At 36.6% G+C, this 12793-nt stretch overlaps 1 protein-coding gene across 4 annotated transcripts in view; it reads right to left on the bottom strand.

Moving 5' to 3' along the window:
• Window positions 1-12793, bottom strand: part of HIPK1 (homeodomain interacting protein kinase 1) — a 52160-nt gene that overhangs the window by 10938 nt on the left and 28429 nt on the right. For all 4 annotated transcript variants that reach the window (XM_004380381.2, XM_004380382.2, XM_023734901.1 and 1 more), the window contains 9 exons: window positions 12514-12633; window positions 11601-11687; window positions 10737-10921; window positions 10097-10259; window positions 9077-9302; window positions 4566-4687; window positions 3532-3666; window positions 760-902; window positions 167-349 (listed from right to left, as the gene is read on the bottom strand). In XM_004380381.2, the coding sequence (XP_004380438.1) occupies window positions 167-349; window positions 760-902; window positions 3532-3666; window positions 4566-4687; window positions 9077-9302; window positions 10097-10259; window positions 10737-10921; window positions 11601-11687; window positions 12514-12633 (1364 nt within the window). The remainder of the gene's footprint in view (window positions 1-166; window positions 350-759; window positions 903-3531; window positions 3667-4565; window positions 4688-9076; window positions 9303-10096; window positions 10260-10736; window positions 10922-11600; window positions 11688-12513; window positions 12634-12793) is intronic.

The following is a 12793-nucleotide window of genomic DNA, read 5'->3' on the forward strand; positions in this document are numbered from 1 at the left end:
AGGACACACCTCTTTGCATGTCCAGATGAAAAAGTTAGCTCTTTCTCAATTTGGCAGGTACTTGCTGCTTCTTACTGAAAGTGTTTACACCACAACACTCCAAATGCCGGGCAAGAGATCTCTCAAACTGGCATAGTTTTAACTATCAGCTCTAACAGAGACTTACTTAGAAGAGACTGGAGCAGACTGCTTATTCTTCTTTGAAGGGAGGGAGCTGGATTGTTGTTGTCTGACAACATGGGCAACGCCAACATTCAGGGGCTGAGCAGTGGCCAATGTCACGTGGTTAGTCAGCAAGGATGGCTGCTGCATGATAGTGCTGTACTGGTTGCCATGAGAGTGGGCATTCCTGTGGCAACAGAAAGAAACAGAGGAATGAATCCAAAAACACTAGGGAGTCAGGACCAAAACAGGTATTAAAAGCAATTAAAATCGCTAAACATAGCTGTGTTTTATTTTTAAAGTTGGAGACCTGGATTACAAAGCTTTAGGTTCTTAATGTATGGTTTCTTAGTGCTTAAGACTTTCTTTAAATCTGGAGTAAATGATTCCTGATCTTAGAACCTACTTTTATTTTCCCTTATTCAAAGTTTTCTTATAATTCCATCTCCTGGCCTGATATGGGTGATTTTCTTCAGAGGGTTCAAACAGAGATAAATCTCTCCTTTCCTTATTTCCCAGTGTCCCCAGATCACCAAGTGCTTCTACCCAAAGGGATGTGCCCCTACAGATATTCCGAGAAGAACACAGGGCACTTGCCTCCAGTCAGCTAGCTGCTGGCCACTCCCCATGGCCTCTGGAATCACTGCTGTCGGCTGGACAGAGTTGTGGAGAGCTACCCCAGGCAACTGTTGCCAAGTCGAAGGCAAGAGAATTTGCTGGGTTCCTCCAGGCCAAGCTTGCTGTAAGGAAACACACACAGAGAGACCCAAGACTTAACTCATTTTTGGTTTTTTCTTTTGTTTTTTAGATGAAAGAAAATTTTGTATCTTAAAAGAAGCTGCTTGTAGATTGTTAACTTGCAGAGATTAAAAAACAAAGGTCAGAGGGGATCAAGGCTACAAATCTTATCAACAGGGAAAGAGAACACACTGCTTTCTCTTGGCCACCTCCCATAGCCTGATCACCAGGGGATAAAGAAAAGAAGACCCCTGTGGTAAGAGTTTCTATCACACTGTGGAGGAAAGGAGTCTGAAAGTTCAGCAGCAGGTGCTGGTTAAATGCTGGAGTATTGTTTTAACAAAGATATTAACATATATTCCTAGAAAGAGTTACGAGAACTCCCTTGAGATTAAAAACAAGAATTTTAAAATTTGAGTCTCAATCAGATAAGACATCAGGTAAATTCACCCAGAAAACAAAGGGCAGAATTTTTCACTTTTTAAAAAGGTTAGTACTTGGAAAATGGAGTCAGATGTGGATGACCAAAGGCCAAACTCCTTTGGCAAATAAGCTTACGCTAGCAAGAGAAAGCTAACCTCATCATTTATAGCCATATGGCAGAATTAAAAAATAAGGCAATAAGTAAAATATTCAAAAAACAGATGCAAAGTGCATCATATTTTGTTTTTAATAGTTACCTAAGATATATTTAAGTTGTTTGAAGTATCATTTATAGAAAGAAACTTCAACATAAAAACTAATCATTACAGGCAAATACATCATTTCTAGTTTTTAACAAGCTATGTCACTTGCAATAGACTGAGCAACAAATATGTTTTCCGTGCTTCTTACTCAAAGAAGTTCTGGCATTTTCTGAGAAAGTGGGAACAGATTTGAAAGTTTCCTTTTTAAACTCGAATTTCTGCAGTACAATTACCTACAGTGCTTGGGTACATATGGTTCTGTTTCTTGAATTTTGAACTGCAAACCCATCAACACACACTGTTTTAAAAATATTTCTGCAAGTAACAGATCCACTTGTTACAAATATTGGTTCCAAACAAGAAGCCTTCAAAGCAGAGAAACTGCAAACACGTCTGCTAACATAAGCAGAATTTAAAACAAAACAAAACAAAAAATAAGAGAAATATGTTAAATCACACCATGCGTCTTTCCATAAGCCAACACCTGCACAAGACAAAGCATGTAGTTTAATACAGAGCAAGAAATAACATTCCAACGTGAGGCAGAAATCTGGCGTTCCAAGCGACGAACTGTTTTGACAGAGGAAGGACAAAAATATGCAAAGCTTAGCAAACGGCTAATGCAAACTTAAGAGAAGCAGCAAAGGAGATGTGTCAACTAACATTTCCAACCTTGAAACCATAGGTGCACAAGTGGCTTGGATCAATCAAGGTTGGGAAATATATCTGACTCCCTTGCATTCAGGTTTTATGCTTATAAGATAATTTGGAGGTGATGAAAACAGAACACATCCCAAAACTAAAGCATGTTTCTGGAAGTGTTTTCACTCATATGAGTACTTGAGGAACAACAAGACATTATTTAAAGCTACTCTGAAAGATGTAGAAATATTAGGATTCAAAAGTATCAATTAGGTTTTTAAATGTTTACCTAATTTTGAAGTTTCAAGTAACGAAATGCTGGATCTCCAATAAGCAATTCTAACTCCCCCAAATAAACCAAAAGACATCCAAACATCCCTATTAAGGTGACAAATCCTAAAATACAACTCAAAGCCCTGCTGATTTGTTTTTCCTATCTCTAAGCCCCATACTATTACATTTGCCGCTGAAGTCAGTAATTTCTCCCCATCATGACTTTTAATAACAAAGGTGTAGTATCTGCACAAAGTTTGTTGGCCATACTTTCACCTTTGTATAAAGATCTGTTTGTAAAACATTTCTCCATGAACCCCTAAAAATTAGCTCACTTTTAATTTCAATCAACAAATGAAATATGATCTAAAGGCACTTTTCTAAAGGGAGTATTTTTAAATGGATATAAGTTGCCACTGATTGGAAGTGGCAAAAAGAGTTATCTTCATGTGTTTGTAGAAGGAAGGTTAATATCAACTAATAAAGCTATGAATTAAGAGCATCTTAAGCATTTCTATATGCACAGAAGTTTTAAAAGCTTAAAAGAGCAAAATAAAGAAGGAAGCTAACTTGCCAAGGAGTTCAAATTTTGGCCATCCGGGTACCTGTAGCAGAGCCAAACTAAAGGCCATTTCCTTCATTCTCAAGGATCAGAGGGTAAAAGACAGGGCAGAAAGCAGATAAGTGTGCTGAAGCTCTTCTGAGGCTATACCAAGAGCTTTTCTCACACTAAGCTGGCAAAGAAGAATCAAGGGATCTGGCTCTTTACAGAGCCACAAGGAACATCAGAGTCAAACAGGGCTTCAGCAAATGTTGGGGAGGAAAACAATGAAACATTATAAAAGATGTAGCAAGAACACAGCCACAAGATGGCACATGCTTCCATGCCCTCTGCAAAGTCTAAGTTAAAAATTTTTTTTGAAAAATGAGGAAACCAGAAGAAAACAGAACAAAAACAAACAGGAAAAAATAAAAAAAGAAAGAAACCAAAGAAACTCCGTTAGTAACACAATCAAGTGAGGGGAATTACCAGTACAGCGGCAGTCTGTTCAACCAGCGCCGGCCGGCCGGCTGCGCAGCTCAGAGTAAAGGGCACCGCATACTGCGGTGTGATGGTGGCTACTTGAGGGTGGAGAGTTGCTACCATTAGTGGTGTACAGCTTCCCTGAAACGTAGATTAGGCAGGTGAGTGAAACAAACACGGAGGCAGGTTATTCTGGATTCAGAGGGGTTCTTATTCCCCCCAAGTTTATTATCAACAATAAACAATAATTTCATATCCCCTAAATGCATGTACCAAACACAACCTTCCCCTTCAACTATGCACAGCATTCAAATGTCAATGGCCTAAAGCAAAAAAGTATAGAAATCCTTCCTGGGCCAGATTCAGCGGATTGGTTCTACAGGTCAGTTAACAAAGGCATCTATTACAAATTCCTTCTCCTCCTCCTCACAAAATAGGGATTTTGGATTTCACAGTTTTCCCTGTGTCATGGGCCACAAACAGAATTTAAAATGTTTGTTGCTTATATAAATACTTAATGATTTTCTTGATCGTCTTAGTAACACGTTCCATGGAAAGTACAAAGTTTGAAAGCTTTCTACAGCCTAGTTAAACACAAGGAATGAAGGAATGTAATACTTGAAGAGGCATCCGGATGTGATTCAGCCTCTCAAACCAGATGAAATTCTGAAAGAGTAAGCAACAGGGCCACTAAGTGAGCAAGAGGGGAACGTTATATTTTAGAATCAAATGTTTCATGTGTACTATTATACCTTTAAGAGCTCCAAGGTAAAAAATTAACTTCATCCCTCAAAATTAGAGTAAGCTTACTCAGAAGATAAATTCTCAATGTCCCTGCAAGTCTAAGGAAGACACTAGCAGAGTTGCAATAGTGTTAGGAATGAGTATATTGTCTCATATAGATGTTCCATTTCTAAGTCCACTGAATCATGACCAAGAAAGATCTTTTAGTTAAAGCAAATACCATTTGCTAGGACAAAATATCTGATTCTCAACAATGCTTCAGCAATACTGAGTATCCAAGTTGCTCTGGCTTTTACCTGCGTAAGAACTCCTGATTGAATCTGTAGTGGCTGAGCAGCTGGTGCCTGGGGTACAATTGGCACGGCATTATCCATCCTCACAGGGAATCCAGAATGCTTTGTTGTTGCTTGTAGTCCAGCTGTTGAAAACAACATCATAGTTTAAACTGCTTTGCTACTTCTGGAGTTACTGTTTTAGTTTTTTTGGTTTGTTTTTAGCTTTTCTGCTCAAATAATCTATTAACCAGATTTTAATTCTAGACATTTAAGACAAAGTTCCATTAAAGTTTTGGGAGTTAGAAAAGGGAGACTTGGTTCCCTTCAGGTTACATTAATAAGATGTGTGACAGGGAGGGTTGGTGTAAGGAAATTCTAAATTCTGTTTTTATCTAACAAAACTTAAAACGTAACACTCATCCCCCTTAACCATACAGGCAAAAAAAAAAATCCTGCTCAGTAAATTACATTTACCTTTTAATATACTAGGAGTAAAAGTGGTTTTTCAATTGTAATGTACTAAAAGCAAAGTCTTCAATATAATTCAACTTTTGGTTAATCAGATAAGAAAAAATTGTGAAAAGCTCAGTAATTTATAATCTAAGTTACCCTTTTGTTTAAAATGTGTTAAGTGGATGTTTTTCCCCACGCTTCAAAATTTAACTCAATTCACAAATTAGTCACATATTACATTTTTAACCAGTATGTGAACTGAAGAAATTATGCCAAGAGTAAAAAAAAAAAAAAAAAACCTGTTGCTGTTAATTCCAACTCATAGTGACTGTAAAGGACAGGGTAGAACTGCCCCACAGGGTTTTCAAGGAGCAGGTGGTGGATTCGAACTGTCAACCTTTTTGGTTAGCAGCCAAATGCTTAACCATTGCACCACCAGGGCCTATTAAAAATACAGGCATTTTGGTTTTATGGACACACTTTCTTCCTGTTTTCAAAATCTTCCCTTGTCATTGACAACTTTCTAGTAAGGCTCTTTTGTGGCTAATGGACAGCTACGAAAATCAAGAACTCTTTGCTGCCATAGCAGCAAAAATCTTTTTAATAAAATGTTTTCAGGAAAGGCCTGTGATGTCAGCTTTACTCTATTGTGACCACCTTTAAAACAGTAATCATGTCTAATTAATCTTTTTATTCATTATGTTCTGGGCAAAAATTCTGAATAAATATTTCTTACAAATAAGAATATCTCATCCCGGGAAAAGGGGGCTCAAGAGTTCTCCCTTTTGCCAAGACTTGAGAAGAGAGACTTCAAAGCTCTCTTCTAAACCTATCAAAACTTTCGATGTAGAGAATTTTAAGCTTCTATAATGCCTCCAATTCACCAATGCCTACAGTTTTGTTAAGTGAGGATATGTTCATTTTAATTAGAAGATTCCTTCAATGACATTTTCTAAGCTATCACCAACCAATTTCTCTTAATACTGTTATGATGGTACCATATAAGTCATAAACCCTAATACTGTTGTTTTCAGCAAATCAGTCTTCCAATTTTCCATTTTAGTAATTTACTAACAGGCTGGCATAAAGGAAAATACAATCTAGAAATGTACAAAATAAGAGGGAGGAATAAAATCTGAATTCAAACATCTAAAGGTAACTTTTAAAAAACATGCCTCCTATATTTAGGGAAAAAAAAGAGGAGGTAACCAATCCAGATATCAAGATTAAAACAATGCCTGCCCTGCTTCCTTAGACTACACTATCTAATAAGAAAGCTAAGCAACATCAAATATCTGTCTATATTCCCAGGACACATGGCTAACTACAAGATAGTGTTAGTCTTGTAATAATAACCTCCTACATATTGGAGGAACTGAGGAAGTGAAATTTCAGGAGGTAATGTTCACTATAAAAGCTCATTTGTGGCTCCCAAGGTGAGGAGTAAAAAGAGACAAAATTATAGAATAGTTACCACTAAGCAAAATGTGTATCTATTCTAGTCAATGGGAATAGTATGGATAGCAGTATTTACAGTATATCTGTTGCTGTCAAGTGGATTCTGACTCATAGTGACCCTACAGGCCAAAGCAGAACTGCCCCACAGGGTTTCCAAAGCTGTAAATCTTTACAGAAGCAGACTGCCACATCTTTCTCCCATGGAGCAGCTGGTGGGTTCAAACTGCTGACCTTCTGATTAGCAGTTGAGCACTTAACCACTGTACCACCAGAGCTCCTTAGAATTTATAGTATTGGCCTACAAACATGACTCTAAATAAGTATCAGTCAGCTATAATTTAGGCTAATCCACAGCAATTAAACTAGTTTAAAAGTAGCTTCTCCAGGGAACCACAAGTGGAAACAATTAACAAAGCTAACAGTTTTGGAAGTTTCTCCCATTATTCTGAACTAAGAAGGATTAGTTTTGTTTTGGGGGGTTTTATTTGATAAGACATAGACCATTAAACAAAGTAGTGGTGATGGCTGCAGAACATGGTAAACATAATTAATGTTACTGAACTGTACACATAAGAACGGTTGAAATGGCAAATGTTTTGTTAAATACATTCTACCACAATTTCAAAAAAAAAGAACCTTGTAAGTATGGAAAGAAATGTAAAACTGCCTAGCTGATGAAGGTCTATCCTCCTCTAGGTATACAGGCATTTTGTAAAAGAGCAGACGATGAAAGAAAAGGGGAACCCTGGAATAAAGGGCTGTTGGGCAGAAACCAGCATATGGCTGTGGCTGGTGAAGCAATGGAAAACTCTTTACAACTACTGGAGACTAAATACTAAGGGGCAGTACAGAATAACACTTAAAAATACATAAGCTACGGACCCCACTGCCTGGGTTTAAATCATGGTTTTGCCATTAACTCATTATAAGACTTTGGGCAGATGAAGGAATTGTGTACAATTTTCTCACCTATAAATTGAGGATAATGACATTAGCTACCTCCTAGGGTTTTTGTAAGGTTAAGTTAATACATGCAAAAGCACTTATAATAGTATCTGACATAGAGTACTACATATTAGGTAGCATCAATCATCTCAATTTTAAAACTCCCTTTTACTTGGAAATTTAAAACTTTGCTCTACCTAGTGCTTCAGGTTATTTAGATTGCCCAGACAGGGAAAAAAAAAAAAAATCCCAACGCTTATACTTACCTAATTATACCAAAAGGGGATATCCTACTTTGCCCCCCTAGCTCTTCAGTTTATATTTTGTTTTGTTAAATGAACTCAAAAGTTCTTCTGCCCCACTTCTTAAGTATCATCTGAGAAGCAGCAGAAAACTTCAGAGTCTCACATCTGAAAATTGTCCCAATGAAATTCATATTTTGCAAAAGGGGGGAGAAGGAGAGGATAGTTTGCTACGTTTAGTAGAAGCATAACTCAACATATGATAACCCGAAGTACAGAATTTACTATTATGAAGCATATGTAGAAAATAATTTGGTAAATGACGCTAAATTTGCATTTACAGGTTTTGAATTTGCTCCTCCGCTCTCCCTGTGGTTTCTCCCTGGTTTACATCGCTATCGCTCTCCCGTCCTCCCGGTAATCTTTCAGTCTCCCCTAGCCCCTCTTTTCCTTCTGCTTGCTCCGACTCTGTCAGAAACCAAACAAACAAAAGAGTCACAATCAATAAGTAACTGAAGTAAAAAGATACAAATGCTACCTGCTTCTGTGTAAAGTGCTACGAGAAGCCTGAACCCCAGTTTATTCCCACAGGTACTGACGCTGACTTTCTATTGCGGAAGTCAAGCGTGTCATCAGGAAATTTCCTTAAAATAATTTAACCATTTAAATGGCTCACCAAATCAAAAAATACACATTTTCCATATTTCAGAAAAAAAGAACTGGACAGACTGGCTTACAGTACAACAGTGAGAAAATGAGGAAGGATGGGAATGTGAAAATTAAAATCTTATTGTAACACATGGAGACAGTACCTCCTTTCTCAGCTATCCTGTTCCCCTGTTCCCCTGTTGCAGGAACAATATGATTCATAAGCTGAAGCAGATAATCCTAATCCCTTCCCCCACCCAAGCATTTTAGCTTATAGAATGATCTTTATTTCTCTGAATGTGACTTAAAAGGTTTCTACATTGTTAAATATGATATTTACATTTTAGAATAAAATTGCCTTTTACTTGGAATACTAATTTTTATTTTAAATGGAATAATATGATAAATAAGATTCAATATACAGCAATTCTGCTTACAACCAATTTTTTCAGGATGTACATATTCTGTATATTGAGAGATATAAGATACATGACATTGGTACAGGGCCTCAATGGGCAAGAAAACTCGTATTAGGCAGTTCAATTAAGGAAATATGAACCGAACTTCAACAATGTGTCAGGAAGTATTATAATCAGATAAAAAACTAATAAAAAAGGAGAAATCCACTTTGTGGTATCAGCTAATTTCAGTTACTTTCATTATCAGAGACAAGAGTTTAAATTTGTTAAAGATAAGAACTAAACAACTAGAGACCTAAAATAAGGATCTGCCAAAAGCAGGTAGGTCTGATAGAATAACATATAATACAGGAGCTTCCCCACTTACTTTGAAAAGCAGGCGGACATACTATAAATGTTTGTTGGAACGGATCTGTCTGAGTACAAATCTGGGTGGTTCCAGGCTGCAAGGAAACACCCTGCTGGGCAACTCCAGGAACTGGTGCTGCAGAGGATGGGTACAAAGCAGACTGGTAGTTTAGCAGTGAGACATCTGAATTAGCCAGAGAAAGGGTAGCAGCTGCTGCAGTAGAACTGGAAGCTAGAACGCTGGCCTAAAAACAAAAAGATCATATTTGTATACCAGTATAAAGTAGAAATAACAGTATTTTTACATAAACAGAATGTATCCAGAAAAACTTAGAACAAAGTTTAAAAAAAACACACTAGCTGTTTCTGAAATAACTCTCTGCTTAAGAAATTAAGATTTCCCAATCCCTAACTTAAAGTCATAAGATCAAATAAGCAAACAAAGAACAAAAAAATGCTCCTATACTAGTTGAGGCTATATAAATCCCGACCTCTTCTTTCTGCGCAAAAAGTTGTTGAAAGTCTACCAAATTTCATATGCTTATCATTTTAAAAGATCTAGCTAAGAAATTGGGAAGCTTACATTTTCAGAAACAAACTTCAATGTAAATATCCCTGGTTAGCAAACTAATGCAAAATCACCTCTTACAGTTAATTACTGGAAACACCCTTCAACACATGTAATGAGACATATAAAATCTTCCTCTTAACAAGGAGAAAGAGAGTCATTTGGCTAAAGTCAGTACAACTAACAGCAGTATAAAACAGTCAGGTTCCATTTATTTAATGTTAAGACTATGAGGGCATAGTTAGGCCTCTGTACTTAATTTTTATCAGCATGTGAGTGGTAGGCATTAACAATGATCTGAGAGTATCTATCAGTCTACCCTGGCTTTCCATGACTTTTGCCAAGTAGAAAATTCTTAAGCAACAAAACCATTAAAGCAAAGACTAGTTTCTTTACCTTACACTGTACTCTTACTAGTTTCTTTATACTAACCCTCTTAGCCTTGAATTTCCAAAAATATTTACTGAATACCTGATTGTGCACTGTATTGAGCTGGTTGCTGAAGCTCATGGTTAGATTTGTGCTTGTATTGGGAGCAACGTGCGTAGTGAAAGGACTCTTGATCTGACTCACTGTATCATACATGTGAACCCTCCGCTTGCAGATCTCCATGTTCTGAAAACAAGACTTAACACTGAAAAAGAGATTGAAGATCCACTGAAATGACTGCTAGATTTAAACGCACAGCAAATAACTCATGATGAACATGGATCAAAGTTTTTTTCCCCTCCTAAATACTCTCAGATAAAATGAACTAAGGGTTTTCATATAACCACAAAGAGGAAAAAAAACACATTTAATTTTTAACCTCATGAGAAGGAAAAGCATCAGTGAGCCAAATATACCAAAAAACCAAACCCGCTGCCATCAAGTTGATTCCAATTCACAACAACCCCATAGGACAGAGCAGAACTGCCCCATAGAGTTTCCAGGGAGAAGGTAGTGGATTCAAACTGCCAACATTTTGGTTAGTCAAACTCTTAACCACTGTGCCACCAGGGCTCCGAGCCAAATATATAAGCACTAAAATTGCTGCTCCATTTTACTTTAAGATGGTATCCCAATTGAGAACCCTCTCATGACAAAATGTCCCCAACTATCCCATACTCACTGATTGCTGTGTGGAAAATCCAGAAGGTGAGTCATTGTCACAAACTGATGGTTAAGAGTTTTCAGAGGAGTAATTCTCTTATCTGCATCAATTGTTAGCATTTTTTTTAACAGATCAATGTATTCTCTTCGATCCGCCTTCTCTGCCAACATGTCTGTTCCTTCTAAGTCTGTAGACATATTCACCTTTTCAAGAAAAATTAAGAAATATTATACTTCACCACTTAAATTTTACTGCTGAAACTAAATACCTTCTTCCTCTCCAAACTAAACAGTGATCAAGAGAGAGGCCTGAGGAAATTCTTTTTATTACAGTATAATCGTTTTCACAGGAAGAAGCACTTCTTATGCTGCATAATTACAGTCTTCACCTAAATTTGCTGGTAGAATAAAGCTGAATAAATTCTTTTCAGTCAAAATTTGCAACAAGTTAAACAAAAGTGATTGTCATTATTTACACATAAAAGTCTCCATTACTGAAAAGATTAAATGACACAGTAAATGTAAGGTGTTTCAACAGTTTAGAGTATAATAAGTACTCAAAAAATGTTAGCTCCTATGTACTTATTTAGTAGAAAAAATGAGACGAAGAATTCTTCATAAACAAGATTTCAAAATACTGACACGCAACAAGGTCAGTTAGGCAAAAACAAGGGAGAACATATATGTCTGAAAGTATCTTTCGTTAGGATTGAAATGTTCTTTTAATACATGGCAGGATATTAATGCATTTTTTTCTACAAAAACTGAGAAGATACACTAGAAAGATAACAGATTAAACTTGTCATTAGTATAGCCAATGGAATTATGTCTCTGATTAAAATGATACATAAATGTCTGGATTTCAGAAACTTTCCACGCTCACCTGAGCCATGTCATCTAAACAGTTAAAAATGTACTTCCGAGCTTCTTTTGACTTTATTCCAGTCTCTAATTCATGTTCTTCAGGTGTCTATAAAATATGATTTTAAAAAAATTCTATCTGTATATTATTTTCATACTTTAAATTAAAGCCAGAACACAAAGAAACAAGTGTTGTCACCTTGTCAACCATAGATGGCAAACATGAAAGTAATTTACAACCAGAAAATCCTCCAGTGGAGAGATACGACCTTGCTAATCTGGCCACCCTTTTAAGTGATAAGCAAACATGTAACGGTGATACAGCACAGCTCCTGAAGAATGTCACGTAAGAAGTAACATTACCATTTTTCTCTTAAAGCTACTTTCAAATGAATTAATACTTCAAATGCTAAGTGTTTTCAACAGGCTCAGAAGGCAGAGAGCCACAGGGTTATTAAATTACTCAAGAGATTTCTCAAGTTAAAGGAGTAGGGTCAGAAATAAAAAGTTGATATTCATTTCAAGAAAACATTTAAGGCATTAATGCAGGCAGTTACAAACATATGTTGAGTTTTGTCATGTTTATTGAGAATTCTCTAAAAAACAGTCATTAATAAATTACTCTAGTTCTTCATAGCACTTAATGGTAAGCATTACTCTCTACACCCCCTCTCAGCTGCTGATCAAAATACACACAAAAAACTGCAACCAAGTGAACCAGCACTTAATGTTTTGTTTTGTTTTTTAACTAAGGATAAGGCCAAATGGGTACAAAGAAATAATTTTCAAAGTATGTCCTCCCACAAACATGGCTTCCTCCTCTCTTTTTCCCTCTCCCACCTTAAGAAGTTAATAACTAAACTTTGAATGCAAATGTATGTATGGGGGGAGCGGAGGTAAGAACAGGAATGGGTAGTACAGTTGGGAAGACAGACCTTTAGCCTCCACAGTGGGTACCCCAAATTAGGATCTCTGTTGAAAAACCTGGTAGTTTTTGTCCCAGCACTGAGAAGATATTCAGCTGGCAGGCCTTGTGTTTGTGAAATGTAACGAATCTGAAACATCAAAACCATCAACACATCAATTTGGAGTGAAAAAGGAAATCATCAAAGACTTTTACATTAAAACATTATCTCTAGCAAAAGAGGAAAGTATTGTAAAGAAATTAACTCTTTAATCAATACAATTGAAATTTATCTGTAAATACATATATAT

The sequence above is a fragment of the Trichechus manatus genome, unplaced genomic scaffold (assembly GCF_000243295.1).
Source record: "Trichechus manatus latirostris isolate Lorelei unplaced genomic scaffold, TriManLat1.0 scaffold00073, whole genome shotgun sequence".
Lineage (NCBI taxonomy): Eukaryota > Metazoa > Chordata > Mammalia > Sirenia > Trichechidae > Trichechus > Trichechus manatus.